Genomic DNA, 21,165 nt, shown 5'->3' on the forward strand with positions numbered 1-21,165 from the left:
CTGCTCCTGGCAATTCGTGCATACCCTTGCTTGTCTCTGGGGAAAATTTTTCTCTCTCTCTTTTTTTTTTTTTTCTTTTTTTGATTATGTGCATCAGTTCTTTGGCGCTGTAATAGCCTTAGAGGAAAAGTTGTGACAATCGGTACAGAGCATGTCAAACATTTTGATTCTATAGTGCCAGAATTTTAGTGCCTTCTTTGATGTAGCAATGAGTTTCCTACATAAACTAAGCGACTCTCTATGCATCCTTACTAAGTGTTCTTGATAGAACAACTTCTCACTGTTACTGTGTTAAAGCAGTGACAAGAAATTGGAGAATTATATTTGAAGATCTGAAACTTTCATTAGTAGCTTATTTTTATCGCCTTTCTTTTGCAGCAAACTTGTTAATAACACAAGACAGATTATGATTTTTCCTACTGAAATTGAATAACTCTGAATGATTTCTCTGTAAGAGGAAAATGAACCATCTCTAATGGAGAGCTACATTCTCTACTTGTTGAAAACAGATGCCAGTACTCTTATTCACAGTAAGGACCATCTCCACGGTTTAACTGAAGTAGTGATGCTTGAAGGTACTGTACATGGCTCATAGGAGTGGGTGACAAAATCTGAATATTGCTTGTTGTTACCTGAATATTCTTAACATAAAAAGAAGAAAATACTTTCCAGCAGTCATGCAGTCAGATTACTCTGGATATTTCATAGATATTTCAGATTTGTTGTTCATTGTTGTCGTCCCATTGATACCATACCCAGTGTTCTGTGTGCCTTTCTGCACAATTTTTCTGTCTCAATAACTTTACTTTTGAAATAGGAAAAAAAATAGGATATGGTGTATGTGACTTAATGCTTGGGATGAGAAAAAATGGAAGAAGAAGACAAAAGGACAATTCACAATATTCATTTCAAAACACAGATGCAGGGATGTCATAAATGGGGCATATACAATTTTATGATCTCATTGTAATAGAGTTTAATATCTGTTCACTGGAAAGCATTCAGACAAAAGGTATGTATGTGTTTTATAAGTCCTACACAATAAAAATAGCAGTAACATTTGAGATTTCTTTTACTTGTACAAGTTAAGAAATGTCCCTGAGAGCAGTCAAATTGCACTAGGAAGCAGAAGAATCAACATCTCACAAGAACTGACCAATATATGGTTCTAGAACTATTGCATTCTTATGTTTTCTTTACTGATATCTAGAAACACTTGTGTAAGTAAGGATGGCTAGAACACAAGTACGTGTGCCATGAAAGCTGTAATTTTTAAAGTTTTAGTGATCCACTAAGATCAATTTCACTTTTCTAGTGTAAAACAGAACACTTTTAACATTTTCGATGTGAGCACATTTCAAGATAATAGCAACAGTTAATTGTAGGATTGTGATGTGTTTCTGACCAGAGTAGGAAGATATTTAGTTTTGTCAATCATTTTGTACAGTCAGAGGCTTGCTCAGATACAGCATGTTGTCTGATGAGATTTTTCAGGCTACGACAACAGATTTGCACTGGAAACGTTCATTGTGTCTGAAAGATGCAGGACATCTATTGGTAATTTCTTCCCATTTCATTTCTTCCCATTTTATTTACTACTGTTAGGCTTTAGTGACTAGTAAATCAGGGGGAAATAGGTATTTAACACTGGACAGAAGGAAAATTGTTGACATTCTTCACATTCCATGTGTACAGCATGTACAGGCTTTGGGGATGAATCCAGTCTACCTTGTCAAATGCCTAAACTTCTGTCTCTCTCTGGTGAAATCTTTAGTCACAAGCAGCTGATGTAATGTGGCATCTAATCTATTAAAACAATTTCAGCTATGGGATTTGTTTGGTTTGGACTTTTTTGTACTCTGGTGAATCACAGCCATCCTTTTGGGCTACAGGATTGCTGGACATCATTATGAGCAGACTTGGGATGGTTCTCAGGAATAGGCTGTGCTCCAGCCAATCCTAAACTAACACAGATACCTAATTCCTCACTGGAGGCTGCAAGTCGTAGTACGGGAACCTTGGTCTATGGCCAGGTCTATTACATATTTTCCTGCCCACAGTTTACACAGTTCAAAGTGAGGAGAAAAATATTACAGTGTGTGGGTAGTATATCCTTTTTTAATATCACCATATTTTTGGTAAGGGGAGGGTGTGCTCTTTTTTAATTCAAAACTGAAGACACAACAAAATTGTGTGATTATTTCTATCACTGTCATGAAAGGAGTCAAACCCTACCTGACAGAGTTGTGATACAGGTTGAATTGAACAACCAAGGCAATTCATCCCGTCCCTTTCCTACCTGCAGTTGCACAGAATATCCATAATTAATATGGGTACAAAAATGTATTAATAAAATATAAGTAATATAATGGAAAGAGAGAAGAAGAGGCACATGAGCAGATTTTGTGCTCCTCGTATACCAAGTTCTGCATGCAACACAAAAAGTTATAACTTTGAAGTAAAATAAAATTTGTCATTTAGTGGAAAAATACTTTACAGATACTTTCCCCAGTGACATTTGTAGAATGGGGCTGCAATCCCTCATCCATCATACATCTGTGACAGAACTGGATGAAAGTATTTTTGGCAAGAATATATCATAAAAATTTTGTTTTTGGTTTTCACAGAAAACATAGTTACTCAGTAATTCAAGAAGCTTTTACTTGGAGGGTTCATGCTCTTGTACAGTTAGGCAAACTGCAGGAAAAAAAGTACTGAACAGAATGTAATAATCTTTCATAGAGTTTTCATAAACTTTTATACTCCTGCATGTTTTACCATGTAGAAATTGAATTTCTGTTGTCCATAGACCTTAGCTACATGTATATAAGGTGAATGGCACCAGTGACCAGATGAGTCAGAGGAGTCATTTCTCCCTTGTTCCAAACATTAAGTCACCTACATAAACTAATAAATCACTTAGGAGCAGGAAAGCTGAAGCATGTGCAAAGAGTTTTTTACTCTGGCACTTGAAAAATGCAAATTTTGTCTTCCAAATAACCTAAAGTCTGATCTTCCTGTTTTCATTATGCCTTACCTGATACAAGAGTCTTCCTTTGAAATGAATAATAGTGACAAAAATGTTAATTGGATACCCTGTCAAAATGGACTAAGATGTTTAAGAAAGCACATATGTAGAACTTGGCTGAACTGGAAGATTGCATAGTTCTCATATGAAATATACAGTTGAAGCATCATTCTCTAGCATGATATTTTACACAAAAGTAAATGACCTAGAAAGTACCAGTTTTTGCTGACAAGATTAAGACATATGAAGAGTTAAACTGGGTTGTGTTAATTTCCAGAAAGATGAGTTGAGTTTTCTGTACAAGTGTGGTTCTGCTTTTCTACAAGTATGCTGTTGCATTTCTGGAATCACAACCATAATCACTCTTTGACATTTTTAAAATTAAGAAAATATAGGAAAAAACCCAAGATCTCCCCTGATGTATTTGAAAGGACATCTATGCCTGCATTATTACAAATAGGTTGATTTAAGCCCATCTTTTCCCCCCCATGTTCCAACCATGCATTTTAATGTTCAAAAATTTGTCTTGGTATCAATCTGCCTGGGCCTTTAAAGATAAGGGGCAATGTTAGCACATGTGCAAACGTATATAAGACACCATAAATATATTTCGGCTGGAAATTCAAAGAAGGTTCTTGATCATTAAAATTTTCTGATGCAATTTTCCAAAAGGAAAAACAATAAAAAAAAAAAAGTAAGAAATTTTAAGGTGGAATTCTTGAAACCAGAAGGGGTTGAAATTGATAGACAGGACATCTCTTCTTGTCTTTGATTCCAATCAAGAAATGATTGTCCTACCTATGGTCTTGTGGGATTTTTCCATCATCTATCAGCCTTATTACATTCTGGATAACTAAATTTATGATGGGTCTGCAAGTGTGCCAGTTCTTCTCTCCAGGTAAGAGACAGACCCATGGATCATGCCTCATATTCATTAATAAAGCTGCATGCTAAGATGGAACTGACCAAGTAAGAAATGTGTGTGTTTTCTAGACAGACTGGAAAATAAAGTTAGACAGCCAGTTATCATCGAGTGTTTTCCCCAGCGCTATCGTAAAGTGTGTCAGTTAGATATAAGCAAGACAATATAAGCTCCACAGGATCACAGACTGAGCCCAGCTCACCATGAAACCAGTGAGGGATTTGGCCATTGACAATAAAAGAAAGGCAGAGTAGGCTATGAAAGGCAAGCTGATCCAAATGCTCTCTTTATACAGCAAGCACTGGCTCGGTGTGAGTAAGGATCTATGATTTTGTTTTGGTATAACAAAGAATGTGAATCAAACGCCTTTCCCAGCTGTTGAACTAATTTGGAAATATCATGAGTAGTACTTTTATGCCTATGTAAGATTTTAATTATTTTTTTCCTGTACTGGCTGGAGAGGAAGGAATGATTGAGTGAATCTAGCCTGTTACTAGAAAATGAAGGAAGGGTTTACTGTACATCCATGGAGATGAAAAAAAGGAAGTTGTTCTGATTTATAATTGTCAGTACAGCAGGGATGAGCTGACTTTGGGATCTTGTTAGGAAATCAAAATGCTATATTTCTTGTTGTTCAGCAATCCCTCAGGGCCAAGGATTCAGTATTTCCTGTTTTTCTATGTTTTACTTTGAGAGTTGATAATTAAATAAATGAAAATGTCGGAAGACCCCTTGAGGAGTGAGATGAGTAGCTGAGCACATAGATTGGTATAGCACAATATCTGGGTTTCTGAAAAAAGAGGCAAAGACAAAGGAATTTTCTTTTGTTTCAATTTGGAAGCAAAATAGAGATTACAATAAAACTTTTCTCAAAACCTCATAGCAGACCATGCAGAATTTCTTTGAAAAGATTATTTTCTTTTAAAAAAACTTGTTTGAGTTTTTTTAGATGACTTGCGAGGTTTTATTCCAATGACAAATCTGCTAGTATGGATGGCCCCTAGACATATCAACATGACCATATTATTGTTTTTGTCCACCCAGTATTTGTATTAATTACAGGGAATCCCTGTATGCTGATGTTCTTAAATTGCTGTCATGGTGATTATATTCAGTAAGAAATTCCACATCTATGATAAAAAAAAAAGGTAAAAAGCTGGACAGAAAAATAAGGAAAAAACAGCACAACTGCCTCCTTACTTTAGTTTCTTATATGAGCTGCAAAACAGTAGAGTACCTGCTATTTTTACTGCTAAATGTAGTATTTTCTCTGATTTGTCTTATGATCATATTTTTTCTTCCTGTAATTTATTTTGTGAAGTCTTCTTAGTTTTGTGAATTGTTGGGTTTTTTTAATAATAATAATGATTGTTATTAATATTAATGTCATTTCTGGCTAACTACAAAAATTTAGGCTTGGTGTTAACTAGCAAATTTTAAATCTGGACTATGCTTACAAAGCAAAGGCACTTGAAACATCTTGTATAATAAGATGTGTCACAATTCCCAACGTGATTCCACAATTCTCAATGTGGTTACTCTTATGTCTTCAATATGAGCAAGCCAGTACAATGTTTGTGAGTAAACACAGAGGTAAAGCAGACTCTGTGGAAGGGCAGCAGAATCTGTGTTCTAAGGCCCATGTTTCACTGTCTACAGCTGTGCCAGGTACTCAAGGATCTTTCTGTAGTTAAAGGAGAGGAAATAGGCACCTTAACGCTGCTTGACTGATCTGATCATGTGCAAACTTCTAGTTTAGAGTAACATGAATCTTATCCGAGATGACACTGACAATACTGACTAGCTCTCTGTCAACTGTAAAGGGAGACTAAAGTGACAAGTTCAAAGTTAGATGTCTACATTCAGCTGAATCATTCCTTGATTTGTGAGAGAAAAAGTTGTTATCCTTTTTTCCCTTCTTACCATTGACTTGTTGGAATCCTATAGACTGCTGGCTGAGCAGCAGAGCAAACATTACAGCACTCAAGGTTTGAAATAAAACCAAGGTCAACTTAGTTGAACAGAAGACTAATGAACAAAAGACGGACTTGTTCTGGGAAGAACAGATTTTTCAATCTGAGTTGTCAAAATATCCCCAGTGAGTGTGTCTATAAATGTGTAGCTGCTTCTGAAGCCACTTGCATCATCAGACCTGCCAGTATTGCAGATAGCTGTCTTGAAAGAAGTGTGAATGAATCATGTCTTGGAGCTGATAGTGTCCTCTGTGCCTGTACATGCACAGTGGGTTAAAACTTTCCTGGACAAACTCAAAGCAGTCCACAAGCTGATGGAGAAGCAGCCATGTGTATGGAGAGCACCTAGAAAACAGGTTATGCTGTATGTGCAGCTTTTCAGAATGACATATCCTACAACTCCCATATAGAGTTTTCTTTGCTAGAGATAGAAAACAAAGAAATCACTAGCTGCTGTAAGATGGGCAAGCATATAATACAGTTTCAGTCTTTTTGCTTGCATCGAAATTTCTCCCACAATTGCAGGCATGTCTGTGGGCAGAACAATGAGACCTTACTTCATCATGAACTAGGAAACACAGCAGGACTCAGTGCTTTTATCGCAGCAACACTTAAAATTAGATTGCATTCCTTTTGGTTCTTAAAGAGATTGCATTCTTCTTGGTTCTCAATATTCACCAGAGAGCTCAAGGTCTTTTTAAAGTGGAAATAAAATAGCCTGCTCTTCATCTTTCTTTTGCACAGAGTACAATCATATAGACTTCATCACATTTCAAGGTTTTTGACTGGGGTACTGAAGACCTTTCAGTGTTCAAAAGTTACAAGTGGTTCTACTAAATACCTCTCTGCACTCACGTAATTTCTGCAAAATGCAGAAATTTCTACAAAATAATACTCTATCACTTTTGAATGATGCACAACAAAAATGTGTGTACTCTGTAAATCATGAACATTTTTACTACTAGTTTCATCTAGGTCACCTCTAACTCTATTATGCTTTTTTATAGGTAGCAAAAGGCATTAGCTTGTTAGCTCAGTCACCATGTTCCTTTGATTTCTTTTAAAGTACTTTTCACTTAGGTTCTTCTGCCTTTTCCTCTTTGAGTGCGTTTCTGATGATTAAATCTTTCATACTGTCTCGTACTCTCTGCCATCTCCATCAAAGTACTAATGGAGCACTTACAGTTCACTTGTCTTGATAGGGCAACTTCCCCTATAGGACAAGACGCGTAGCTCTTGCTGACTTGTCCGTCTGGCTTTAAAAACTTGATTTTGGTCTCAGAGGCAGTGAATCTTGTTTACAGCAGTTAGCTGTGGGTGATTTTGGACACTACTTAAATTTCTGTGCTTGTTCTTTACGTGGACATATTTACTTACCACATTGGGAAGCTTAATTCAATATTTGTATGATGCTTTGAAGTCCTTAGATGCTGTGGAGAATAAATTATTGCTCATTCATTACATTTCACATTGCAGTGAGTAACATACAATAGTCTAAGCACCTTTTATTCCCAATGCATTTAGAGCTAAAATTTCATGCACTATTGTAGTAGTAGGACTTTGGTCTGCCTAACGTGACTTCTTCATAATTTTTAATTAGAAAATGAAATAAGATCAAGAACTATAAGTCTTTTATAAAATACATGTATTTTCTCATATTTGATACTGTCTAAGAGCTGAAAAGGGTCTGAAAGCTAAGTGGTTTTTATGTAGATGTACCTCACAGAAAGCATCTTTGAGTCACCCTGTGTTTCATAAATATTGTGAAAAGGATTTATGCTTGAGAGGAAAAGGGAATTTATCTTGGAGATAAACCTGGACAACTGATATGACTTGGATGTCTCTTCCAATCTTGTTTTTTTATCCACAGATTATCCAGAATGTATTTTAATAATAAGTTCGTAATTCTATAATAGATATTCATAGTTTACTTTATATGTACATGACTTATTAAACATGAAACATTGTGTACATATTTGGATGAGTGATACATATATATTCTGTGCTCCAGGAGATAATAGAGCCATGTGGTGGGCTGGTACTGAATCCCCTGACATGCAATAAGGCATCAGCTTACCTACAGGCTTCTTGATAATTCTGCGGTCTCTAATTTCACATCAATTTTCAGGTTTTTTTTAAGAACTCTCCTTCCTTGGTTAGGGAGCTTTCTAGTCTCCAAATTAGAGGAAACATGCTCAGAAGGTTTTTCCCGCGACACCAGGACAGCAAATTGAGAGTGCATTGTGGTGGTTGTTGCAAGAGTCATCACATACAGGGTTATTATGGTCTGTCTTAGTTTGACGTGTACACCGACAGTGTAGCTGCACCTCTCCTACTGCTGTGTAGCAGGGTATGTGATAGTTCATTGTGTTGAAACTATTGATTGCAGAAAAGACTTTGAAATCATGTCTTTGATTAGATGTTTCCAGGCAATAAAACCAGGTTGTTTTGCAATGTACAGATTAAAACCTAGAGATGTTAAAACCAGAGTATGGCTGCTTATAAATTAAGTTGAAGTGGTCTTTATGAAAGGCCTCTGTACTATCAAATCTGCTGAGAGGCTGCATGTCATTAAGGATGGTCGCAGATGCGGCATTCATGCATCAGAGAGCTCTTCATATTGTGTGCCTCCTATTAAGGCTTTACATTTCCTTTTGATATGTCAGTGCAGAAGGAAGAATGTTAAAAAACGACCCTGGTACAGCCCTGTAATTTGTACTTTAATTTCATTCCCCTTACTACTACTCTTTTTTTTTTTTTCCCGATTCTATGGAAAGAAGTAATTTCATTCTTAATTTCATCCTTACTTTCAAAATGGCTACTGAGATGTCAAGGGCAATCATTTGTGCATTTGTGTGTGCACTTATGTTGTAGATGCATGTACAATTTTATTATATACTCCAGCAGTCTGCTGACCGATTCCCATGAAAGAAGAGCAGGCTGACTGCAGCAGGACTACTCTGAACAAGGAATGGATAAGCCACCTCTTTTTCAGATTGTAACTGCTACAGCATAGAATTTAAAAATAAAATAAATAGTGCTTTTCAGACCACTACACTAGTTGATAACCAATCTCCTTCACCAAAAACCTACATTGTCTATTTTTCCATCTAAAGTAGGAGGGTTAGTGGCTGTAATGAAAATCTCCAACTGGTGAATGGGAACATTCTTCAAGGCATGTGATAGAGTAGCACCACTGTGAGCTGTGGGCTGATCTGATAAGGCTAGGCTTGGCTGCAGCTTTTGCACAGCTCAGAAACTTCACTGAAGCCCAAAAAGTTACTATGCTTGCATAGCCACAGCAAGTGACTTCCTAAAGTTAGCATAAAGCTTATCTAATTATTTCAGTTTTTTGAAAAGCATCCAGTTTGCCAATCTTCATCCAGTTGGTGTTCTTAATGCCAGACTCTCTTTGTTAAAAATTAGAAGCCTAGCAGAAAGAGAGGGAAAAAAAAAAAAAAGGAAGAGAAGCACAGGAACACAGGGGGTGCATATAAAATTATCTGACAGGCAGGTGTGCAGACAGGCAAAACAATATGTATTTATCTTTAAAGTATAATCATGTTCGGATATTATGCAGGAGCTTCAGTCATGATTGACACCCTGCTCTGTACTAGATGCACCATAGACACTTAATAAAAAGCAGTCCTGGAGTCATAATAAAGAATTACTGGAACTTCATGTTTAACTGAAGCACCAAATAACTTACCACAATCAATTGTAAGAAAGAATTTATAATATGGTTCAGGAGGACTCTGGATACTCCTAATATTATAAGATAGAATAAATGGTAGTATTTTAAAGTACTTTTGTGGCCAAGTATCCATATGTTGTCTGTAGTAGGAGATAAAGATAACTCTGGTTTATTAGTGTGGTAATTGAGACTGAATGATGTAGACAATATAACAGGGAGGCAAATATATATTTACTCAGAACACTTAAATGCTTCAGTAACTTTAGTGCATTACTCTGCTAACCTCTTCCAATTGTTAAATATGTATTGAGTAGATAATGAGGCTATATCCTCGGTAACACAAATTATTTAAAGTAAAACAGTGGTTTAAAGCTACTAGTTGTCAATTATTCCAAAACCTTTCCCAAAGAAGTTCCCAAGATGAGAGCTGTAGATCACTGTCAGTTTAAAAAAAGAAATTGTGTTAGATTACATTGGCTCTTTCCCATGTTTTCAGCTGCTAATTTGCATTAAAATATGGCTGAATATACATCAGTTCTTCACTAATATTGCTTTTCCATGGAAGTATTTACTGTATTCACCAAAGTGTTGCTATGTACTTGTCATAGAAAAGCCTTCAAGTCACATGAGGTCTCTTCATCCAAGCATAAATGAACGCATAAGAAGAGCTGACAGTCTTTTCTCTAGTACTTACCTTTCAGGCTGTGTATTAGTGAAAGGATGCCTTTTTTCCACCCCACAAATAGCAGATGGAAATGTTCCAGATTGATTTTGATTTCTCCTTTAAAGGTGACTAGAAATTCCAACATAATTGCAGTAGCTTTTGATAATACTACTATAATTCACTTTGCATTTTTTTGAATATAGACCTTCTCCTATTCATCCATAGATTGCCCATGATATGGTCTATACTGAATTAAGAAAAAGACTTCTTCAGTGCAATATTTTAGAAGTACATTTAAATCTCATCCTGTCATGTTTTATGCACATGACATACACGATCCAGCTTCCAGTTGGGCTGGTTGCACTAGTAGCAGCCACAGGTTGCTCCATATAGCTCCCTAAACCAGTAATTTCACAAAATAGTTATGTTCATGGATATAATATTTCCAGCTGGAAGAAACGAATAGTAAAGTAGTTAACATATTAAAATAATTTGTCTCAGTGATTCTCAAATATTATTTCATTTTTTCACTAATAGACTTCAGGGATAGTAGGAATGCAAAATTATTTTGCAATAGAAAAAGCATCCAAATAAATTAACAGACAGTGCTTAAGTGAGAGGAGGAAGAAAATATGTTTAAGGTAGGGTTTGAAGGCAAACTAAGAAGAAAAAGCAAGAGATAAATGTGTGGAAGAATACTGTGTCTAGGAGGAGACAATTATTTTGGACTGTTCAAGTGGATGAGCAGTAATTAAATTATATTTGTAAATAAACAGATTATTTAATTTCTTCAAGGAGCATTAATCTGGAAATGAGCTCAAATAAGACTGGTGATTAGTGTAGAACAGTTGCATTTTTGACAGGTAACCACCATTTCTGTTTGGTTGTTCTAGTCATGAAGCAGAATAAGAATCAAATTCAGTTCTATTTGCACATCTATGAAATGCAGATTAAAGTCTAGTATATGTTTGAGACATATGGCATGATTTTCTATTTAGAATCACAGAACCACAGAATATGCCGAGTTAAAAGTGACCTATCAGGATCATCAAGTCCAACTCTTGGCCCCATGCAACACACCCCAAGAATCACGCCATGCACCTGAGAGCATTGTCCAAATGCATCTTGAACTCCGTCAGGCTTGGTGCTGTGGCCACTTCCCTGAGGAGCCTGTTCCAGTGCCCAACCACCCTGTAGGTGAAGAACCTTTTCCTGATATTCAGTCTAAATCTCCCCTGACACAATTTCATGCTGTTTTCTCGAGTCCTGTCACTGGTCACAAGAGTGAAGAGATTGGTACCTGCCCCTCCACTTCCCCTCACGAGGAAGTTGAAGAGTGCAATGAGGTCTCCCCTCAGTCTCCTCTTCTCTAGGCTGAAGAAACCAAATGGCCTCAGCCTCTCCTCATAATGTTTTCATTGTCAAAATTTTTCATTATGCAGTGTAGATTAAGACCTAGGTATCACAAAAGAAATTTCTAAAGGTAGATGCTGTCTTGAACACATTCAGACTACAAAAGATAAAGGGGTACGAAGCTGAAAATTTATGAACATCTTTAATTTGTTTGATGTCTACAAATACATTTCCAATTTTTTTATCTGCTTGTTTGTTTTAATACAACTACAATAACAAACTGATGGTCAAGTCAAAATGCATTCACTTCAAACTATAATGCTATATTTTTACCTGCATAAGCAAGAAGAAGATAATGTCTCTTTTCTGCCAATGCACTCTCATCTTCCTTTTTAGCTGCATTAAGAAAATTAGGAAAAAATTTCCTTGCTTTTCTAGAAAATAAACATTTTCTTCAGGCCTTTACAACTTCTCATAGATAGATGAGATCACATCAGAGATGGTCACAATTTTCATGTGTCCTCTTTCTCCCTCAGAGAAAGATCCACGAATATTAACCATCCTAGTAGAAAACCCTGTGTTGTTCTTAATAAACCCAAGACTTCCTTCAGTCACAGAGCTGTCCATTATCTGGCATGTCATTCTGTGTACATAAAGTTTTGTTTGGTTATAATTTGAAATACATTGCATTTGTCTTTCCTGAGTGAAGTCCTCATATTTAACATTCTAGAAACCTTGACAGAAATTCTGCTATGTAAGGGACAATCAGAATATAGAAGGGAAACACAATGTTAAAATGGTAGTTTGTTAGCATAAAGAAGTTTCAGAAGTTTCACGTTCTTTTTCAGCTTGGCTCATTTTCCTCTGTGGTCCCATTCGATCACTTTATTGGGTGCCATTTGGACCCATCAGTGTTTGAAATTCTTCATTATCCTTTCTAGCTTTCTGACATTGTTTTCCTCCTTTACATTCACATACTGTAAATATAGCTCTGTCCAGGACAAATTCCATTTAGCAGACATTGCTTGACAGCTCTAGTAAATTCAGAATGATCTATTCATTCATCAATATGCGTGTACAATTTCCATTAAGCTCAATAAAATTTGTGTACAGCTGTAATAACTGGAGTCTTTTAACACTATAGTGTCTTACTAATTGCCAGGGAGGTTACACCAGCAGACTGAGGTGTCTCCATAGTTTCCAGGGGTCTGGGAGTGTTGATCATTCCCCTGTACTCAGACTGGTGAGGCTGCACCTTGAATCCTTTGTTCAGTTTTGGGTGCCTCACTGAAAGAGACATAGAGGTGCTGGAGGATTTCCAGAGAAGGGCAATGGAGCTGGTGAAGGGTCTCAAGAGTAAGTCATATGAGAAGCAGCTGAGGGAGGTTGTTTAGCCTGAAGAAAAGGAGGCTCAGGGAGACCTTATCACTCTCTAAAATATCTTGAAAGGAGGTTGTAGCAAGGTGGGCGCCACTCTCTTCTCCCAAGTATAAAAGCAATAGTTCAAGAGGAAATGGCCTCAAATTGCAATGGGGAGGTTTAAATCAAATATTAGGAAACATTTCTTCATGGAAAGGGTTGCCAAATATTGTAACAGGCTGCTCAGGGAAGTGAGGAAGTGGTTGAGTCACCATCCTGGTAAGTATTTAAAATATGTGTAGATGGGGCACTTGGGGACATGGTTTAGTAGTGGACTAGGCAGTGCTGGGTTAGTGCTTGGACTTGATGAGTACAGGTCCCTGTTGACCAAAGTTGCAGACATGTGACAGTTGGAGCAGAGGGGTGCTAAAGCTTGTAGTTGCCCTGCTGAGACTGCAGGACTGTCTCACTGCTTGCTTAGAAACATCCTCACATTTACACTCCGGAAAGGAAAGGTTAGGAGAAAGAGTAGAAGTATCTAATAACTTTATAGTGTGGCCTAAGACAATTTGACCATGTTTTCATTGCAAAGGTTAATATATTCAACTTGGATTTGTTGAATCATGTAAAGTAATATTTTACAACACCCTCCAGGAAAAAGAAAAAAAAACTAAAGAAGAGTATATAAGATGGTTAGCTTGTTTTATAGGACCAAAGAATGCCTGAAGATCTTTGTAATGATTTTTGTGTGACAGAATCAGTCAAAGTTAATGATTTTGCAGGCCTCAGTTGTGGTTATATTAAAAATAATTGCATTACCCTTGCACAACTCATTTCTGTTGCTACATAGTTTAAATATTTTATGCAGTTTTTAAGGCCTGATCCTATTCCGAGGTGGGGAAAAATGCAATAATCTGTGCCATTTCTTCCGCCTCAAACCACAAGGAAACTTTCTACTATCACCATTATTGAGATATTCATCAATCAACCTGCCGAATCTTCCTGTTTTGAATTACCTGTCTTATCCTTTATAGCCGTTTTTTAAATGTGTACCTACTTGTGATCAATTTGAGTACGTTTTTGAAAACCCTAATCAGCATATGCTAAAGAAGTGTGAAGTCTGAACAACTCAAATTTTCGTCCTGTGGAGGACTTCATGACCTGAGCGATGCGCAAGTATCTATGCATAAAAGTATAAATGGTGATGGCCAAGTTTTGTTGTTGTTGTTGTTGTGCTTGTTGGAAGGGCTTTAAGAAGCAGAAATTTTATGTAAAAAAAATGGTCTGATGAGCCTTTAAATACTAACTCAGAGAAGCTGCTTATTAGTTATTCAGGTGAATAATAAAGACCAATGAATACTGAAAGGGTTTTAAGAGCTCAGAATGAAAGTAGTAGGACTTTTTGCATGTCATACTCAGAAAGTTTTCTTTTTTCCATGAATATATGCAGTCAGTTTGTGATACTATATCAGCTCTATCACTTCAACTATAGCTAAAGAACAGAAAATGTAGGTTTATAAACTTGAAAAATTGTGGGATATAGAGCATGAGGAGAACAGAAGATGTGAACAAGAAAGAAGTTATGGAAAGAGGCAATTTTGAACCAGTTTAATGACACTAATTATTATTTGGTTCTTACTTAATTCCCAGAAAACTCACACATGGTCACTCACATATGATTACTGGACTGTAAGTCCAGTATCTGGGGATGGCATGGGGAATGGGGAGGGCATGAAAGTCCAGAATGGGGAGGGCATGACAGAGGCCTCAGGATGATGCAGAGAAGAGGTAACAGAGTCTCTGTGGGAATACTTATTCTTTCAACAACAGAGATAAGTATAATAAAACCACAATAATAGTGCACTTCTTCATTTCATATTTGCTACAGACATATTGGCAATACTTCTATGAAAGTATTTAAAATACGAATGTATTAATACTCGATATGGACAAAACAAGGGAGGGAAAGGCTCAAGGAGGAAAAATTATGGCAGTTGGACAAGATTACAGAAACACTTTTCCCAGGACTGGCATTTAAGCTTTATCCTGTGCTGTGCTCAAACCTCTAGGCCACAGCTCTCCCGGGATATCACATATTACGTATGGATGAGCTTTCAAAGTGACCTAAAAGATAGGCACTGTACTCTCTCTGAAAGGCAATAGGATTGAGGATCTTAATATCCCAAGGCCTTTCTGAAAATCTCATCTTACACACAGTCTTAACCACTTCATCACAGTCACTAAATAACAGCAGGTACTTGTTAACAGCATGTGTATTAGTCACTGAAAATAATTTATCCCTGCTTTGGGGCTCCTCTAAAGAAATTATACCTCTCCATTTCTCAGCCTTCTCTATATAACACCTGAGAAATAATTGTTTTCATTTTTCTTTGCCTCATTGATTGTAGAATAAATAATCCATGAATAACTCCCTACCCTCATTATTCTACCGCATCTGGTGAGCAATAACTTTTGGTTCAGCTGTTTAAGGGCAATGGCAGGAGGGATGGAGAGGGATGAGAAAGACCAGTCAGATTCTTGAAATCCCTAAACCATACGGCTGGGATATGGCCAGGTTGTCTCAGTCATCTCTTGTAGGTGAAAACCGTAGTGATACTTTAATGCAGCTTGCTTCCTGGCTTGCTCTCGGAGTGAGAATTAATTACCGAAAGGCAACATCTGCATTAGCGGCTCCTGCAGCCCCAGCTCTCTGCGGGCGGGATGGTGCTCACCCCCCCAACCCAGAACTAGGACCGCTCGGAGGACTTGCCTGCTGGCTGCCTGGCTCGGATCCCGGCAGGCTGGAGCTCGGGGAGCCGCTACCCCGGCGGTGTGCGGGGGAGCGGTGCGGAGGGAGGCAGGAGCGGCCGCGGGGGCGCGCAGGGGCGCCGCGCCTCCGCATCCACTGACACCGGCACCGGCCCCACTGCACCTGGCTCCGCTCCGGCCCCGATCCCCATCCCCGCACTGGCCCCGGCCCTGGCCCCCGCCCCGCTCCGCCCCAACCCCGTCCCCGATCCCCGCCGCCGTCCCCCAGCTTTGGCTCTGAAGCAGGCAAGGGAGGACGACTGTGGTCCTGGAGGCCCAAGGGGCGCAGAGGAAGAGGGAGGAGCTGGAGGAAGCGGGGAGAAGGGGAGGGGAGCGCTGGGGAGAGGATTTTCCCTTCTTCTGCCTTTTTTTTTTTTTTTTATTTGGAGGAGGAGGAGGGAGGTTGCTGCTGCTGATGGCAGGCAGGTTCCTCCTGCTGGAAGATGATGAATACATGAGGAGAGAGGCTCTGAGCTTGCTTCTGTGCTGCGGGAGTGTCTTTCTCTCCCTCCCTCCCTCTGCCTGCTCCTGTGTGAGTGTGTGTTTGGCTCCCCGGCTATGTGTGCGTGTACACTGTGTATATATATCTGAGCTGGGAGGTTATTGCAAGCTTCTCTCAGCAGCGCTGCTCTGTACAGGAAGAAGGGCTCAGCTGCAGCGGTAGCATCAACAGCAGCATTAGCGGCACCAACTGCTATTTTTGCCTTTCTTCCTTCCTTTCATCTCCATCTCCCTTTCCCCTCCCACCCCACACGTCTTTTGGGGGATTGTTTTTGTTTTGTTTTGTTTTTGTTTTTGTTTTTGTTTTTGTTTTTTAATTTTTCTCTTCTACAATCCTCCTTATTTCATACTTCGTGGCTTTTTTCTGCTGCTTCTTTTTTCGCCCCTTCCTCTGAGAAGGAGGGACAGACACAAACACAGAGAAATAAGGGAAAGAAAAGTACCGGGACTGATCGCGCTGCTGCAAACCCAAAGATAGCAGGTGAAGAGGGGGTTTGGCTTCTACCCCAAGGTAAAGCCCTGCCCCCTTTACCTTCTTGCCACCTCCTCCGAGAAGGAGAAGGAGAGAGAGAGAAAGGGCCAAAGTGGAGAAAAGCAGGTCTTCTGCGGCTGGCATTTGGAGTACAGGGAGCCAGGAAGTGAAGGATGGTTGTGGTTACCCGAGCTGGCTGCAGGGCAGCTCTCTTCCTCTGGATTTTCAGCAGCATTAGCTGCAGAGCCAGGACTGCTCTGCCTGCATCTCGTAAGTAACCTTTGCTAAGAAACATGCACAATTTCAGTTCTGCAATAAACTGGAGGGAAATTCCCACAACTCTGAGGTTGATTTTTTTCTTTGCTGATGAATATCGTGTTTGATTTTTCTTTGTATTCTTTTCTGTGTGCACTGAGGTTTGATGCTGTTTGCAGTGCTCTCCATCAGATCTTCCTTGGTGTAGATGATTTCACTGGTAGCTGGTGTGGAAAGTTGAAAGACTTGCTCTGTGATATAGTCTTGGTTCTGCAATGGAGTCAGAGGGGGAAAGGAATCAGCAGCTGTTCAAAGTTTGGGGGCAGTTTTTGTTTGGCTTATGGTTTGGTTTGTTTTTTCCCACCTTTCTCAGAAGGTATGCAATTTGCATTTGGAAGTACTTCCCTTCCACAGTTTTGGGAGATAAAAGAGAAGATGTGAGCAGTTTCCATAACTAGTGTTTTATCGAGGAGCAGCAAGAGAAAATTCTGTCTCATTTGAAGAGGAAAGAATGTTTGTGAGTTGATGAGAGGGAACTGAGACAGGACAGCTTTTCTTGAGAGTGAAGTTTGGCTGCCCATAATAAAATGAGCAAATGTATTTTAGAGAAGACCAGCTGCCTCCTAGGGAGGCAGTAATAGTAGAGAAATGATCAAGCATCTGCTGAAATGCTGAACTTTCAGACCAGAGAATTGCAAAACCCTATACAGGATCCAATTCTTCTATCAATGTAAAAATGACAGCATATTCATTGATTTCAATGGGTATTAGATCAAATCTTTAACAGTGCACTGAGCTGTAGTTCCGAGCAAAACATTTACAGGTAGATGTCAGTGTTAAGTGTTTAGTTGTTTCTCTTTAGACCATGTAAAACATTTGCCATTTCCAAAGTGTTTTTGAAATGCACACTGAAATGAAACAGTGTATTTTTATAGAAAAGTCAGAAATAGACGCTTCTGCTGGCTCACTCGGCTGTTCATAGAGGAAAGAAGTGTCCTGAGATGTTACAGATAGATGTGTTGGTATTGTGTATATGTGAATGGACATTGATTCTACTGACCAAGCAGGGAATTGTCATAGAATGTAATGTATATACCGCATAGAGATCTGTGTAGATCACTTTATTTATTTATTTGTTTGTTTGTTTCCTTGGGGGCAGGACTGAACAATGCAATGATTAGGGAACTGGAGAACTGCTATACTTTCTCAGTGGGTTTCTATCTGTTATGATCTGATATCTATTAAAAAATAAAACAATGTTATTGTTCCAGGATTTGCTTACACTTTGTTTGTTTGTGTGTCAACAGAAAATGCAGAGCAATGTCTACATTGCATGTAGGTCTCAGAGGCTATAGGATGTTCAGTTATTTTCTTACCTTTGGTTTAGGAGAAATATTGATCCTGAGGTTTACTGCTTAGTTTTGATCAACTATCTAATTTTTCTTAAGAATATTATTTCTTCGTGGTCACGTCTCAGGCTCTGCATAATAGGAATGTCTGGGGACAAAGATTTATGATTTAGATTGCCAGAAATTTGTTCTTGGAAAACCAAGTTCCCTGCTATTAATATGGTTTCTGAGCTTTTTTGTTTGTTTTTGTCATTCAGTAAGTAATGGCTGTAGTTTAAGTTGAAAATGACATACAATGGGTTATCTGATTGCCCAACAAGTAAATCTTTAACTTTTGAAATTAGTTAGTTGAGCAGTTAATGGTTGTATATATCCTTTATTCCTGGAATTTCCGATTACAGTGATATTAATACAAACTTAATTACAATTTACTCATATACATTCCCATCTTGACAGATATTCAAAGATTTCTGTATATTAATTCACCTCCCAAGAGCTTATACACTATGCTTCTTATGTATTAAGTAGCATTTCATTTCTGACTCACTTCTGAAAGTGAAATGGAGCTAGATTTGTTTACTGGAAACAGAAATATAGCTAGAAGTACACGTCAGCCTTAAAATTACAAAAGGATTGTTCACATTGCAGTACATGCTGAAAATTCTTGTAAAGGCTTACTGGTGCTTGGGAAGGGGTACTACAGTGGGAACTCAAGTGCTGTGTCACAGTAGTTTGGTGCACCACTTCACTGATTATTCTGTTGCATGCTTTGCTATAGAAACTCATCATTGTGTTGTATTTTGTCAATGTGCTATATTTTCTGGGGTTGTTTGTAACTTTGAATACAACTGATTGTGAATAGCATTGGAGAGTTTTGTTTTCTGTTGCCAAGATACTGCACTTAGCTTTTTATCTCTCTCTCTCTTTTTTTTTTTTTTTAATTCCTTATCAGTTGATTTTGAACATCATATTGGGAATACTTCTGACAGAATTAAAACCTGTGCGAAATGCAACTTTGATGTAAAACTTATTTCCAACCAGAATTTCATTTTATCCTCCATTTTTACTTTATGTTTTGACTTTGAAATAATTAAGAACAGCAAGATTATTCTTTACAGTATTTTTTAGGAAATATGCAAGGGTTATGTTGTACAGTGAATTACAAATCCCTATGTATGATCTTGCTATTCAGTATTTTCCTATAGTCTGCTAGTGCTGGTGTAGAAAAAATACAGTTTTCAGAAAGAATAGAATTGGATGTCATTTATGTGAATATACTGCATCTCAACTGTTTGTTTACTTTGCAAAGCAAGTAAGTCTATCTCTGTCATTAGAATGGTGTCTCAGTAATACTGATTCAGAAGTGATTGTGTTGAAAGCTTTTAATCTCATTCAGTTCTATCTCAGGATGAAGTAGGTGTTGAAAGCCCATCTTGTAGTACAATAAACATACACTGTGATACAGTATCACACACACTAATGCTCAGATCTTACTGTAAATTCTATTTGTGGTCAGGTTTTCATACCTTGGCAATAAATTCTTCATATTCCTGCAATTTTTTTTGTAATAAGGATAGAGGGATGAAAACACTCAACTTTTGGAGTCAAGGCTAATGAACAGCTCAACCAGGAGAGGTCATCACAAGATAAAAAGTAACATGGAAAATACAGATTTAGTTCTTTATAGTCTTTTACATGACTAAGATGGAATGATAAGAATATGAATATGGGTAGACTAACTTTCATTTGTATTTGTACAAAAAAACGAAAACACACAAAGCAGCAAACTTGTTACTTAATGAGAATGTTAAAAGTATTCATTTTAGGATCATCTGCTTCTGTGTGAAAGCAATTCACTTAAAAAGTAATTATTTTTCACAGCTAGGTTTTTGATTTTGTTTTTGTTTCGTTTTGTTTGTGGTTTTTTATGGTTGGTTGGTTTGGTTTTGTTTGGATTTTCTTTTTATTTTTTTAGTCGTGTACATTTTTGTGCAATGCAAACGTGATCAGTACAGAACTATCAAAACTTCTAGTTCTGATACTTTTCATACTTTTGCAGTAGGTCCCATACAACTGCTGAAGTTGAAGTTTGAACCCATTTTACAAGAATTGATGCAGAAATCAAATGGAGGGGCAGGTATAGTAAATCATTAAGATATATAAAAGCAAAAATATGCATTCTCTTTTACCTCTTGCAATAATATGGTGTAAAACACAAAGAGTGCTTCAGTAAGTGGTTCAGTCTGCAAGAAAGTTTGAAAGTGAAGTTAAAGGCTATGAATTGAAAACTTGTTTCTGAACATTGGCTGCTTCTCTTGCAAGGAGATGAGAAGTATTTTTTTATTTTCTCTCTTTTTTTTTCTCAGGCATTTTTAACACATTTGAAAGCCTATTTCAGTTGATGCAGCTGTGACAGGAAATTCTTTATATATAATGTATTAGTCAGACATTAAACTGTACATCTTCTTGAATAAGTAACATTACTGTGTACCTATGACAGACAGTAGATTTTCCTGTAGATGTTCCTTGGGAATTTCAGCTTGGATCTCTAAATATTACAAAGCATCAGATCTCATGTTCAATGTTTAGTATTTATTGCAATATTTTAGACTTTTTAAGACTGTAATACTTTTAATGTTTTGGACAATAACAAACTATGTACAAACTATGGGAGTTTTCTTTTTCTTTTTTATGCAGAAGATCTAGCTTTGTGATATGGTTTGAAGCTGGCTCCCTGCCAAGTCTCCAAACCTTACCACCAGAAGTCCCCCCCCCCCAACCTCAGGG

The 21,165-nt window shown here is 37.8% G+C and overlaps 1 protein-coding gene across 1 annotated transcript in view; it reads left to right on the forward strand.

Moving 5' to 3' along the window:
- Positions 1–16,172: 16,172 nt before the first annotated feature.
- CNTNAP2 (contactin associated protein-like 2) overlaps positions 16,173–21,165 on the forward strand; it is a 1,033,702-nt gene continuing 1,028,709 nt past the window's right edge. The window contains exon 1 of the mRNA XM_017822277.1: positions 16,173–17,044. Coding sequence (XP_017677766.1) covers positions 16,948–17,044 — 97 coding nt within the window. The 5' untranslated portion in view covers positions 16,173–16,947. The remainder of the gene's footprint in view (positions 17,045–21,165) is intronic.

Source organism: Lepidothrix coronata, unplaced genomic scaffold (assembly GCF_001604755.1).
Source record: "Lepidothrix coronata isolate B3197 unplaced genomic scaffold, Lepidothrix_coronata-1.0 Scaffold3, whole genome shotgun sequence".
Classification (NCBI taxonomy): Eukaryota; Metazoa; Chordata; class Aves; order Passeriformes; family Pipridae; genus Lepidothrix; species Lepidothrix coronata.